General features: G+C 34.9%; 1 protein-coding gene across 3 annotated transcripts in view; it reads left to right on the forward strand.

Annotated features, from left to right (window-relative positions):
* Positions 1-12301, forward strand: part of ATF7IP (activating transcription factor 7 interacting protein) — a 118202-nt gene that overhangs the window by 72985 nt on the left and 32916 nt on the right. For all 3 annotated transcript variants that reach the window (XM_037136567.2, XM_037136566.2, XM_037136565.2), the window contains exons 7-9: positions 4861-4940; positions 5890-5978; positions 10951-11598. In XM_037136567.2, coding sequence (XP_036992462.2) covers positions 4861-4940; positions 5890-5978; positions 10951-11598 — 817 coding nt within the window. The remainder of the gene's footprint in view (positions 1-4860; positions 4941-5889; positions 5979-10950; positions 11599-12301) is intronic.

Here is a 12301-nt window from a genome sequence, read left to right on the forward strand (position 1 = left end):
AGGGTTAGCAACAGGGGAGTGGGAGGAGGAGAATGGGGGAGAAGGTACAGAAAATAAGTAGCATAGACAGTAGATAGAAAATAGATGGGGGGGCAAGAATAGTATGGGAAATATAGAATCTAAAGAACTTGAGACACATGGTCATAAACTAAAGGGGAGGTAATGGTGGGGATGGGGGTTAGGGTGGAGGGGAATGAAGGGGGGAATAGAACAACTGTAATGGCATAATAAAAAAATTTATAAAAAAATAAAATAAAATGGTAAAAATCTGAAAAAAAACCCCAAAAAACCCAAGATCATGTCATTTTTTAACAGATAATTTTACCTTTTACTTTCCAATTTGGCTGCCTTTTATGTCTTTTGCTTGATTCTTTGCTTTAACAATGCCTTTCCAATACCATGTCGAACAAAAGTTTGTGAGGGTAGGCAAACTTGTTTTGTTCCTGATCTTAGGGAAAACATTTTCATTTATTCACCATTGAGTATGATATTAGCTGTGGTCTTTTGAGTTTTTTTTAAAGTTGAGGTAGTTTTATTCTATTTCTAATTTGTTGAGTGTTTTGTTATCATTAAAGTACGTTGAATTTTGTCAAATGCTTTTTCTGCAGCAATTGAGAACATGTATTTTTTTAACCTTCATTCTGTTAATGTATATTACATTGAATTTCGTATCTCAAGCTATCCAAATTTCATTTGGTCATCTTGTGTAATCCTTTTAAAGTGTTAGTAAGTTTGTATTGCTAATCTTTTGTTGAGGATTTTTGTGGTTTTCTCTTATTGTGGTATCATAATACTTTTGGTATCAGGATAAGGCTGACCTCATAAAATAAGTTTGGATGTGTTCACTCTTCAGTTTTTTTGAAGAATGAGGAAAACTGTTGTTAATTCTTGTAATGTCTGGTAGACTTTTCCAAAGGAAGCTATGTTGTTCTTGGCTCTTTTTTTGTTGTTGTTAGGGTGTTTTTCATGACTAATTTCAGTCTCCCTACTTCTTTGGGTCCTTTCATGTTTATTTTACCTTGATTCAGACTTGATAGGCTGTGTATTTTAAGGAATTTACCCATTTTATTCTAGGTATCCAATTTGTTGCCTTTCATGATCTTTTTTGTTTCCATAGCTTTAGTTATAATTCCTCCTCTTTCATTTATGATTTCATTTATGATTTCATTCGTTTATGTCTTTTTCTTAATCTAAATGTTTTGTCATTTTTGTTGAGTTTTTAAAAAATTCCAAATCTTAGTTTTGTTGTTTCTTTGTATTGATTTTATGTTCTCTATTTTACATTTGTTACTGCCCCAATCTATTGTTCCCTTCTTCTAAATTTGAGTTTAGCATGTTTTTCTTTTTCTAGTTCTTTGATGTGTCGATTCAGATTGTTAATTTGAAGTCTGTTTTAATGTAAGCATTTAGTGCTCTAAACTTTCCACTGAGTAGTACATTTGCTACCTTAATTTTTCCATGCATATGGTATGTTGTGTTTTTGTTTTCATTTGCCTCAAGATATTTTTAAATATTTCTTGTAATTCTTTTATTCATTGGATGTTTAGGTTCTTTTGTATTTCCACACATTTGTGACTTTTCTATTTCCCTGTTGCTATTCATTTCATATTTTATTTCATTGCATTTGGAAAAGATATTTGATATGATTTTTAATCTTTTTAGCTATGTTAAGGCTCATTTTGTGATCTAATATATATATGATCTAGACTGGAGAATGTTCTATGTGTGCTTGAGAAAAAAATGTGTACTTTTCTTTGAACGAAAATATCTGCATTTGTCTGTTTGTTACGTTTGGTCTGTAGTTTTGTTGTTGTGCTGTTTCCTTATTGATTTTCTGGCTGGATCATCTTTCCATCATATAGAATGATATATTAAATACTTCTATTATTGTGTTGCTACCTATTTCTCTTTCACTTCTGTCAATTTTTACTCATATTTGGGAGTCCTTTATGTTATGTGCATACGTACTTATAAATGTTGCATCTGGTTAATTGATTATTTGTCATTATATAATGCCCATCTTTGTCTCTTTCTGACAGATTTTTCTTAAAATATTGTTTGTTTTATGTAAGTATGGTCACTTTTACTCTCTTTTGGTTACCATTTATTGAAATATTTTTTTCATTCTTTTACTTTCAGCCTGTGTGTGTATTTATATCTAAAGTATGTCAATTGTTGACAGCACAGAGCAGGATCCTGTTTTTTTGTTGTTGTTGTTTTTTAATCTAGTAAGCTAATGTTCAGTCTGTTTGGTTTTAAAGTAATGGTATAGGGGACTTCTTATTATTACCATTTTGTTAATTGTTTTCTCCCCTCCAAGTACTAACCAGGCCGGACCCTGCTTAGCTTCTGAGATCAGAGGAGATCGGGCACATTCAGGGTGGTATGGCCATAGACATGTTAATTGTTTTCTATTTGTCTTTGAGCTATTGTGTCTGTCTTTTCCTTTCTTTCTTACTTCCTGTGTTTCATAGATTTTTTTTTGTAGTGACAGTATTTTCTAATTCCCTTTTATCTACTATAAGTATTTCATATGAGGTTACCATGGATATTACATAAACTATTTTGAACTGGTAACTACTTCAATCACATGTAAGAACCCAACCTTTACATCTTTTCCTCACCATTTTATTATGGATGTAATGCACTATATTGTATATCTTTTAACCCAGCTTTACAGTTATTTTAATGTGTAAATCATATACCAGAATTAAACATGATTTATGCACCAACTTTATAGTAATGCAGGGTTCTTTATTTATGTATTTACCTTTATTAGAGAATTTTGTATTTTATTATAATTTCAAGTTACTGTCTTATGTCCTTTTATTTTCTCTTGAATGTCTCCTTTTAGCATCTCTTATATGGCAGATCCTATGGTGATGAATTCCATCAGATTTCTGCATCTGGGAAAGTCTTAATTTCCCCTTTATTTTTGAATGAAAGTTTTATTCTTGCCTGGCAAAGTTTCTCTTTTGGTACTTTGTATTATACTACTTACTCCCTTGTGTCCTGTTAGAGTTCTGTTGAGAAAATCCACTGGTAATTTTATGAGAGCTATTTTGATAGTGATGTGTCACTTTTCTGTTGCTGCTTTTCAATTCCATATCTGTGACTTGTGTATTTCTGTAATCTTGAATATATTTCTCAGTGTAGGTGTCTTTGTGTTAATGTAGTTGGAGTTTTTGAACCTTTTGAGTTTGTATGTCAAGTCCTCAAATTTGGTAAGTTTTTGGCCATTATCCATGTGGGCTTTCTGCTGTTTTTTCTTTTTCTAATCTCGGATTCCCATATTGATGCATTGGTTCATTCAGTGGTGTCACATAAATTCCCTAGGCTTTCTGTACTTTAAAATTGGTGGGTTTTTATTTGTTGTTGTTCCTATAACTTAATTTTTTTGTGATTTTCTTCGGGTTCATTGGTTCTTTATTCTGTCGATTCCCCTCAAGTGCAGGGGTCCCCAGTTCTTACCAGTCTGGGGCCTGTTAGGAGCTGGGCTGCACAGTAGGAGTTGAGCTTGAATGTAATGCACTTGAATCATTGCCCCACCCCACCAGTCTGTGGAAATACTGTCTTCCATGAAACTGGTCCCTGGTGCCAAAAAGGTTGGGCACTGCTGCTGTAGTGAATTTTTTCAATTCAGTTATTGTATTCTTCACTTTTAGGATTTCCGTTTGTTCCGTTTTAAAGTTTCTGTCACATTGTTAGTGTTCTTATTTTCTTCATACATCAACTCCCTAATTTCATTTAGTTTTCTCTCTATATTCTCTTTCATTAAAAAGTGACATCGTAATGTCACTTTTTAAAAATTCTTCATTAGGTAGATCATAGATCTTTGATTCTTTCCTGGAGATTTATTTCTTTGGGCCATATTTTTCTGTTTCTTTGTGTGTCTAGTGCTCTTTTGCTAAAATTTGGACATTTTAATCCTATCTTTTATCTGTTCATATACATAACTAGTATAGTGCTATGCTGGTTGGTTAAAATTGTCCTTTTTTCCTGTGAAAAGCAGCAGGGTGTATTTGCTGTTGAGTAGCAGAGAGTGATTAATGATATTGGCTTGATGTAACGCTAAGCACTTACACCTTTGATTTAACATGTATTATTATACTTAATAAGTCTGAACAGAGTTAATTTTGTTTTTCTCAATTTAAGAAATAAATGATGATAGTGTCACTATTGGTGGAGATCCAAATAATGGTGATTTATATGTAGATATTGCAGTTCCATTTCTGTATTCGCTGTTTTGGGGGAAAGGCTGAAATTAGTTAATACATAAGTTTAGAACTGAGACATATTTTTATAAAATTGTGTTTCGCAGTGGCAAGTACTGATTTTTTTAAGCAAAAGTTTTAAAAAAGAATTTTGATATGAAAATTTTGATTAAGTGACCTAAGATGACACTTAATTGATAATCTGTTGCTTCTGAAGAAGAATAAATATGTACATTGTTGAGTTTCTGATGGTGATCCAGAGTCTGATATGCCTAGCTAGCATAGCATATATAGACATTCACTAGACATTTATTGAATAAATGTACCTGGTTTTTTATTTATATTTTTATTGTTAATGATCCTTATAGCATGTAAACCATTTTGATATTTTTTATTTTAAACTTATCTCAAAAATTGAGGTATAAGAATTATTAAATTTTTTATATGATAAGCAGTTGTTTCAATTGTTTGAGACACAAGTAAACAAGCATCAGTTTCAAGATTCAAATTGTTGTTTCAACTAGTAATATTTTTCACTATATTGTAGAAGTAACAGATAATATATTGATAAACCATTTCAGGTTTTGTTTTTAAAAGACTTGTTGTATATTAGGTTTTATTTTATCTTGGTATTTTTCTCCCCTAGAGTCCACCAAACCCACCTGTACCTGTATCACCAGGAAAGTCTGTAGTTGATGTCAACAGCAATAATAATGTTCCCTACAGGTAAGAATAACAGTCTGTTGTTTGTCAAGATTTTATTTTGTGTTTTGTTTACCCCTCTTTTTCTGCCTTTAAAAAAATGTAATTTGTTAAACTAAAAAAAAAAAAAATTCACCCATTTCTCTCATCCTCCATCCCCCCAACCTTTGTCAACTGCTAAACTGTTCTCCATATGAGTTTATTTTATTTGTTCGTTTATTTATTTATTTATAGATTTCACATATAAGAGAGATTGTGTGGTATATGCCTTTCTTTAATTAATTTCACTTAGAATCCCCTCAAGGTCCATCCATGCTGGTTCATATGGGAAAATTTTAAATTCTTTTTTATAGATAAATAATATTCCTCTCTGTGTATATAACAGTTTATCCGTTCATCATTCGTAGATGGACACTTAAGTTGTTTCCATTATTTTGGATATTCTAAGTAATGCTGCAGTGAAAATAGGGGTTTATATGTCTTTATTTGTGTAGAGATAAGTGTTTGGTGTACTGGACTAAGTACATTACCTTTTTTGCTTTGTTGTAATTGTTCTTCTGTGAATATTCATTTGCTAGTTTATTACAAGGCTTTCTTTGGTCATTGCAGAGTTCTTTAATCACCTGTTCTAAATAGTATTCTCTCAAGTAATTGAGAAATGCTTTTTGGTCAGTGGTTATAAAAACTAATGTCCGCAAATATTAGGAGCTGTGTTGGTTTTCAGGTAAAAGTATTGAGGGCATTAGAATGTAAGAGGAAAACTCTTCCCTAATGCCAGGTACCCTCCACCCCCACCATTCTGAGGTCTGTGCATTAGCTTCCCCTTGGTGCATTCATGTGCAGTTAAGTGCTATAGTACCCAAGTCTGCCAGCTCTTTTTTCCTGTTGGCCACTGCGATATCTAGACATAAATTGATGTTCCTCAGAATAGCATATACATGACTGACTATTTGTGTGTGCATATATTTCATAGAAATACAGGTACAGTGAGACAGTTGTTGGAGTCTAAAAGAAATGTAAGTGAGAGCACACCGCCATCCTTTCAGACCCCAGTGAATACAGGTAATAATATTCTTTAACACTGAAGTATACCTTCTTAATAATTGAAGTCTTTGGTTTTCTTTTTATATTCTTTTGAGGATGAAGTTTTCTAAGAAACTGTGAATATTGATTTAAAATTGTCTAAGTGTGAAATTTTATTTAAACATTAGGATTACATATATACATGGAAATACAGAAATTGTAATCTCTACTGAGTGGTTCTCCAACTTTCTAGTCACCGTATCCCAGTGTAATCTTTAAAAAATTATTAAGAATCCCAAAGGTTTTGTTTATGTGGGTTATGTTCATTGATATTTATTGTAGTGAAAGTTAAAACAAAGATTTTAAATGTTTGCTTATTCATTAAAAAATAATAAACCCACATTATGTAACAAATAACATTTTTAATGAAAAATAACTTTTCTAAGCTTAAAAATTCAGTGAAAAGAATGTGATTGTCTTACATTTTTATAAATTTGTTTTATGTCTCACTTAAAACATTGAGATGGCCTGTGAAAGCTGTGTTCTCATGTCTATATTTGCGTTCAGTTTGTTCTTATTTGTTGTTTGATGGAAGTTTATGAAGAAAATTCAGCCTCATACAAATATGTAGTTGGAAAAAGGCAAGCCCTTTTAGAGACTTGTGGATATTTCCTTTGAAAGTCAAGTAGTTATTAAAGGTTGGTTGCAAAGTGGACTCTGAAACCATGCCAGTGAACTTTCCTAACTTTTTAATTAAAATTTATTTATCTGTCTTGTACTTGGATGAATCTTTTACTAATACCATTCACTGATCATTTTGAAAATTCTCACTGGCTTATCTAAGTCTTCCAAATGTTACACCTTATTAATAATTTAAAAAACTGCATTAATTTACTTCACTGTTGATTCTTCTCAGAAAAGTCTTTAAAGGTTTGGGAAGCTGCCATGCTCTTAGTGACAGTTATGTTTTTATAAAGTTATAATTTTGGTTTTTAAAACTAAGATTTTATTATTGTCAATAAATACTGTTGGTCTCTTTTCTTTAAATTGTATTTTATTGATTATGCTATTACAGTCAGAAAAGTCCTGACTTTTCTCCCTTTGCCCCTCTCTACCCAGCAGCCCCCACTCACTCAGGCAGTTCCCCCACCATTGTTCATGACTGTGGGTCATGCTTGTAAGTTCTTTGGCTGCTCCATTTTCTATATAGTAATTTACATCTCCATAGCCATTCTGTAGCTACCTATTCTTCTTAATCCCCTCACTTCTTCACTCATTCCCACACACCTTCCTTCCATCAGGCAACTATTAAAACTGTGTCCATGATTCTGTCTGTTCTTGTTTGCTTAGTTTGTTTTTTAGGTTCAATTATTGATAGGTATATATTTTTTGCAATATTATTCATAGTTTTGATCATTTTCTTAAGTCTCTTTAACATTTCATAAAATAATGGTTTGGTTATGGTGAACTCCCTTAGTTATTTTTTCTTTGAGAAACTCATTCTATGCCTTTCAATTCTAAATGATAGCTTTGCTGGATAGAGCAATCTTGCCTGTAGGTCCCTGATTTTCATGACTTTGAATATTTATTGCCAATCCCTTCTAGCTTGCAAAGTGTCTTTTGAGAAATCAGCTGACAGTCTTATGGAAACTGCCCTGTAGGTAGTTAACTTCTTTTCTGTTACTGCTTTTAAGATTTTTTATCTTTAACTTTTGGCATTTTAATTATGATACGTCTTGCAGTGGGCCTCTTTGCATTAATGTTTGGGACTCTACTTCTTGGACTTATATGTCTATTTTCTTCACCAGATTAGGGAAGTTTTCTTTCATTATTTTTTCAAATAGTTTTCCAATTTCTTGCTCTTTCTTTTCTCCTGGCATCCCTATGATGTGAATGTTGAAATGCTTGAAATTGTCCCAGAGGCTGCTTATACTGTCCTCATTTTTTTTTTAATTCCTTTTTCTTCTTGTTCTGCATGGTTGTTTTTTGCTTCCTTATGTTTCAAATCATTGATTTGATTCTCATCTTCATCTGTTCTACTGTTGTTTCCCCTAAATTGTTCTTTATTTCAGTAAGTGTATCCTTCATTTCTGACTAGATCATTTTTATGCTGTTGAGGTTCTCACTAAGTTCCTTGAGCACCCTTATAACCAGTTTTTTGAGCTCTGCTTGTCATAGATTGCTCCATTTCATTTAGCTCTTTTTCTGGAGTTTTAATCTGTTCTTTCATTTGGGCTTTGTTTCTTTGTCTCCTTGTTTTGCAGCCTCCCTGTGTTTATTTCTATGTATTAGGTAGGGCTGCTTTGACTCTGTGTTTTGGTAGTGTAGCCTAATGTAGTAGGTCTCCTGTAGGGTCCAGTGGTACAGCCTCCCCTATCACCCAAGCTGGGTACTTGAGGTGTGCCCTTCGTGTGGGCTGACTACACCATCCTTTTGTAGTTGAGCCTCGGTTGCTGTTGGCACGTCAATGGGAGGGATTTACCCAGGCCAGTCAGCTTCAAGGACTGGTTGTGACCAATTACCACCAGCCTCCACCCTCCTTGGATGATCAGCTGTGCAGGGACATTGTGGTGGTGCTCCCACGTGGTCTGTAGCTGTGCACTGATTGTGCTGACCCTGGGATTTCCCAGGTAGTGCAGGTCAAGGTTAACTCCCACCTGTGTTATGCCTCCAGCCACCTTGCCTGAGCTATAAAGCAATCTGAGATGGCTGCTACCTGTGCTTGGCTTAGAGATTCCCAGGTGAAGCCAAGCTGTGAATCTAGACTGGCTGCTACTAATGCTAGGCCTTGGGCCCACTGAGGCCAGCTGTTGCTTGTTTGAGAGGATTTAGTAAGTTGTGAAGTATGAGCTAAGACCAGCCATTCATATGGGAAAGCAGCTTAGGTTGGCCAGTAAGTTGGTTGAGGTGGAGATTCTGGGGATCTCCAAGCTGGGTCAAATAGTGTCAGCCAGTTTGGTGGAGTCTCAGATATGTCCCCAGCTTGCTGGCTCTGTGGGGGAAGGGTTTAGGAAAGGGACAATGGCCTCTGCTTGCCTTGATGTCAGACACTTCAGTTTCTCCCGTTATGCCACTGGTGCCTTCCAAGCTGCTACCCTGGTGCTGGAGCTCAGAGGAAATGAGTGAGTAGGTGAGTCTGTATGTGGGTTCTTTAACAGAACTGTGTGGGGCTCCAGCAGTTTCTTCCACTGACTCAATGCCCACTGATTTTTGCAGCCAGAAGTTGTGAGGACTTATCTTCCTGGCACTGGAACCTGTGGTTGCAGGGCCTGGTTTGGGGCTTGGACTCCTTACTCCCGAGTTCTCTCTCCTGAATTTGTATCCACCATGTATGGTGGAGGGACCAGCCTGTTCAGCATCTGTACCACTCCTACCAGTCTGGATGGATATGGTTTCTTTAATTTTGTAGTTGTCAGTTTTCCATTCACTTAATTTCTGATGGTTCTGAGTGATGGTGTTACATATTGTAGTTGTAATTTTGATGTGTTGTTGTGAAGAGGGGAGCCATCTGCCTGTGTGCCATATTGACCAAAAGTATCAGTTGTTCTCTTTGAAGTGACTGCCTTACTTGATTTGTTTTCAAGAAATGATTTGTCACATACCCAGGTATGAATAACCACAGTGCAGCTGTACATCATGCTTTGGAGTACGAAGGACTTCCATGAAAATGGCTGTTAGCTTAGCCTGCAACACAGTCATACTTTTACAAATGCTTTTCCTTAAGCCAATGATCCCACTTTGGCATGCAGCAGTAACGCTTTATGTGTACTTCTTTCTTTACACAAAATGTTAAGAAGACCTGCACTCAATGGTTGAGATTTAGTAAAAGTAGTATTTACTACTTCACCGTGGACATTCTTAAGTGAAAATAATTTTGCTTGCTTTTTACTATGAACATGTGATGGTAAAGAATAGTGATAGCTTGCCCTGTCTGGTGTGGCTCAGATGGTTGGAGCATTATCCTGTAAACCAAAAGAATAGTGATAGCTTAGTGCCACTACCCTGATTTTTGTAGTGTAGCATCAGAAGTTTCACCATTGCTTTTGCTCCATCAGTTGAAATATCTACATGGTAAAAAAGTAAAGTCCATCAGTTGAAATATCTACATGGTAAAAAAGTAAAGTAATATTTTATTGCTGTTATCAAAGTTATTTTGACATTTCAAGCTCCTGAAAGAGCTTCAGTTACCCACAAGGGTCCTACTATATCACACCTTGAGAATTGCTACTCTAATATGTCTGTGATTTTGGAAGAAAGACTAAAATTAGTCAGTGATAAAAAAAATTTGACTATCTGTTGCAAGCCTGTTCAAATAAGAGAAAAACAGAAATAGCTGAACCAAAATTATTATAAAACTCCAGTGACCATCATTTTGATTTTGTCTGGTTTTGGGGGTTAGCTCCCTTCTCAGTGTATCTCCCATCTTCACTCTGCCATCTTCTATATCATGCAGTGTCAACAGAGTGTCAGTACAGGCAGCCCTCTCTTTCTGGTTCCTCTCCCAGGCAGCTCAGTACAACTGGGTCCACTGGTCAGGTTTCACATGGTCCAAATGATAAAATACATGACCAGGTTTACATACTATTCATTGATAGTGGTGACACTTACTAGATTTTCTATTTCAGTTTATATATCACCAGTCTTTAAGCATTTATAATGTTTTTAGTATAATTTCAAAAATATCTATACAATTTTACCAAGTTTTTAGTTGTTTTTCCAGTTACTCTAAAGTAGTTGTAGTAGTTTTCAGAAACTGTGTTGGTAATCATATAGCAGTCCTCCATATTACTCATAAACCATGTGAGGTTTTCATAATGTACCAATCATAGGTGCAAAAATGCTTCTACAAATTTAAGTCTAAGAAGTTCAAGAATTTAAATCTGGAGAAAAGTTCATTATACAGGACTTTATTATATCTATTGTAATGCCTTAAGTTTATATCATACTATATTATCCCAGCTGGTAAATAGAGCTAGGCATTTAAACTGAGACTTCTTTTTTCTTTCTATAGTGTCTTCAACCAATCTTGTCACTCCTCCAACAGTTGTCAGTAGTCAACCTAAAATGCAGACTCCAGTGACTTCAGGTTCTCTGACAGCAACATCAATTCTTCCTGCACCCAATACAGCTACAGTAGTGGCTACTACTCAGGTGCCTAGTGGAAATCCCCAACCTACAATCTCTTTACAATCTCTACCTGTGATTTTGCATGTACCTGTTGCAGTATCCTCTCAGCCTCAGCTCCTGCAGAGCCATACTGGGACTTTAGTGACTAATCAACCATCTGGCAACGTTGAATTCATTTCTGTACAGAGCCCACCTGCAGTGAGTGGTCTTACCAAAAATCCAGTATCCTTGCCATCCTTGCCATCCTTGCCAAACCCCTCTAAAGCAAACAACGTTCCTTCTGTGCCCAGTTCTACTATTCAAAGGAACTCTCCTGCCAGCGCTGCACCATTAGGAACAACACTTGCTGTACAGGCTGTTCCAACAGCACACTCTATTGTACAAGCCACAAGGACTTCGTTACCCACAGTAGGCCCTTCAGGGCTTTACAGTCCATCGAATAATAGAGGTCCTATACAGATGAAAATTCCAATCTCTGCTTTTAGTTCTTCATCATCTGCAGAACAGAGCAGCACTACTACCCCAAGAATTGGTAAGTCACTAGATAGGTTTAATAATAGAAATGAACACGTTAGTGACCTTTTGATACTTGAACTTTTGAGTTTGTGTGATTGTGCAAGTAAATAGAGTATCCTGGAAATTATTTTTAGAAATTTTTTAGTTAAATCAGAAATGATGTTCTTAAAATGGGATTTGAGAGAGTTTATTTTGAGTGAGAAGCTAGTGCTTGTATTTCTCTTTTAGGAATTTTAACTAATCTGGGTGTATTTTTTATTTGGGCTTTGTAGCAAGTATTATGAATTACTTTTGTAATACCTTTGCCAAGAATATCCAAATAGAACACATTTATTTTACGATATCTAATTGATGTATTATATGCTAATTTTAAAAATCATATTTTATCCTACCCATTTGGAAAAATCCTTTGTATACTCAACTACTCACATCTTCCAAATTTGAACAGTTTAAAAATAAGTTCTGCCCTCTGTAATTTACTATAAAGTGTTTGATTGTTTTTTGTTTTCTCTGTTGTATATTTTCCTCTATGTTGTATTATCTGATTATGTTTGTACTTTGAAGTATTGCAAGGAGATCTTGATTGTATCTGTATTCAAAGTCTGTCAAACTCTTCCTTATTCTTAGAAAGCGTACATTCTGTATGCATTCTTTTTTTTTTTCAATTATGGTTGACATTCAGTATTATTTTATACTACTTTCAGGTACAGCATAGTGGT

The sequence above is a fragment of the Artibeus jamaicensis genome, unplaced genomic scaffold (genome assembly GCF_021234435.1).
Source record: "Artibeus jamaicensis isolate MK-2021 breed Jamaican fruit bat unplaced genomic scaffold, CSHL_Jam_final contig_233, whole genome shotgun sequence".
Taxonomy (NCBI): domain Eukaryota; kingdom Metazoa; phylum Chordata; class Mammalia; order Chiroptera; family Phyllostomidae; genus Artibeus; species Artibeus jamaicensis.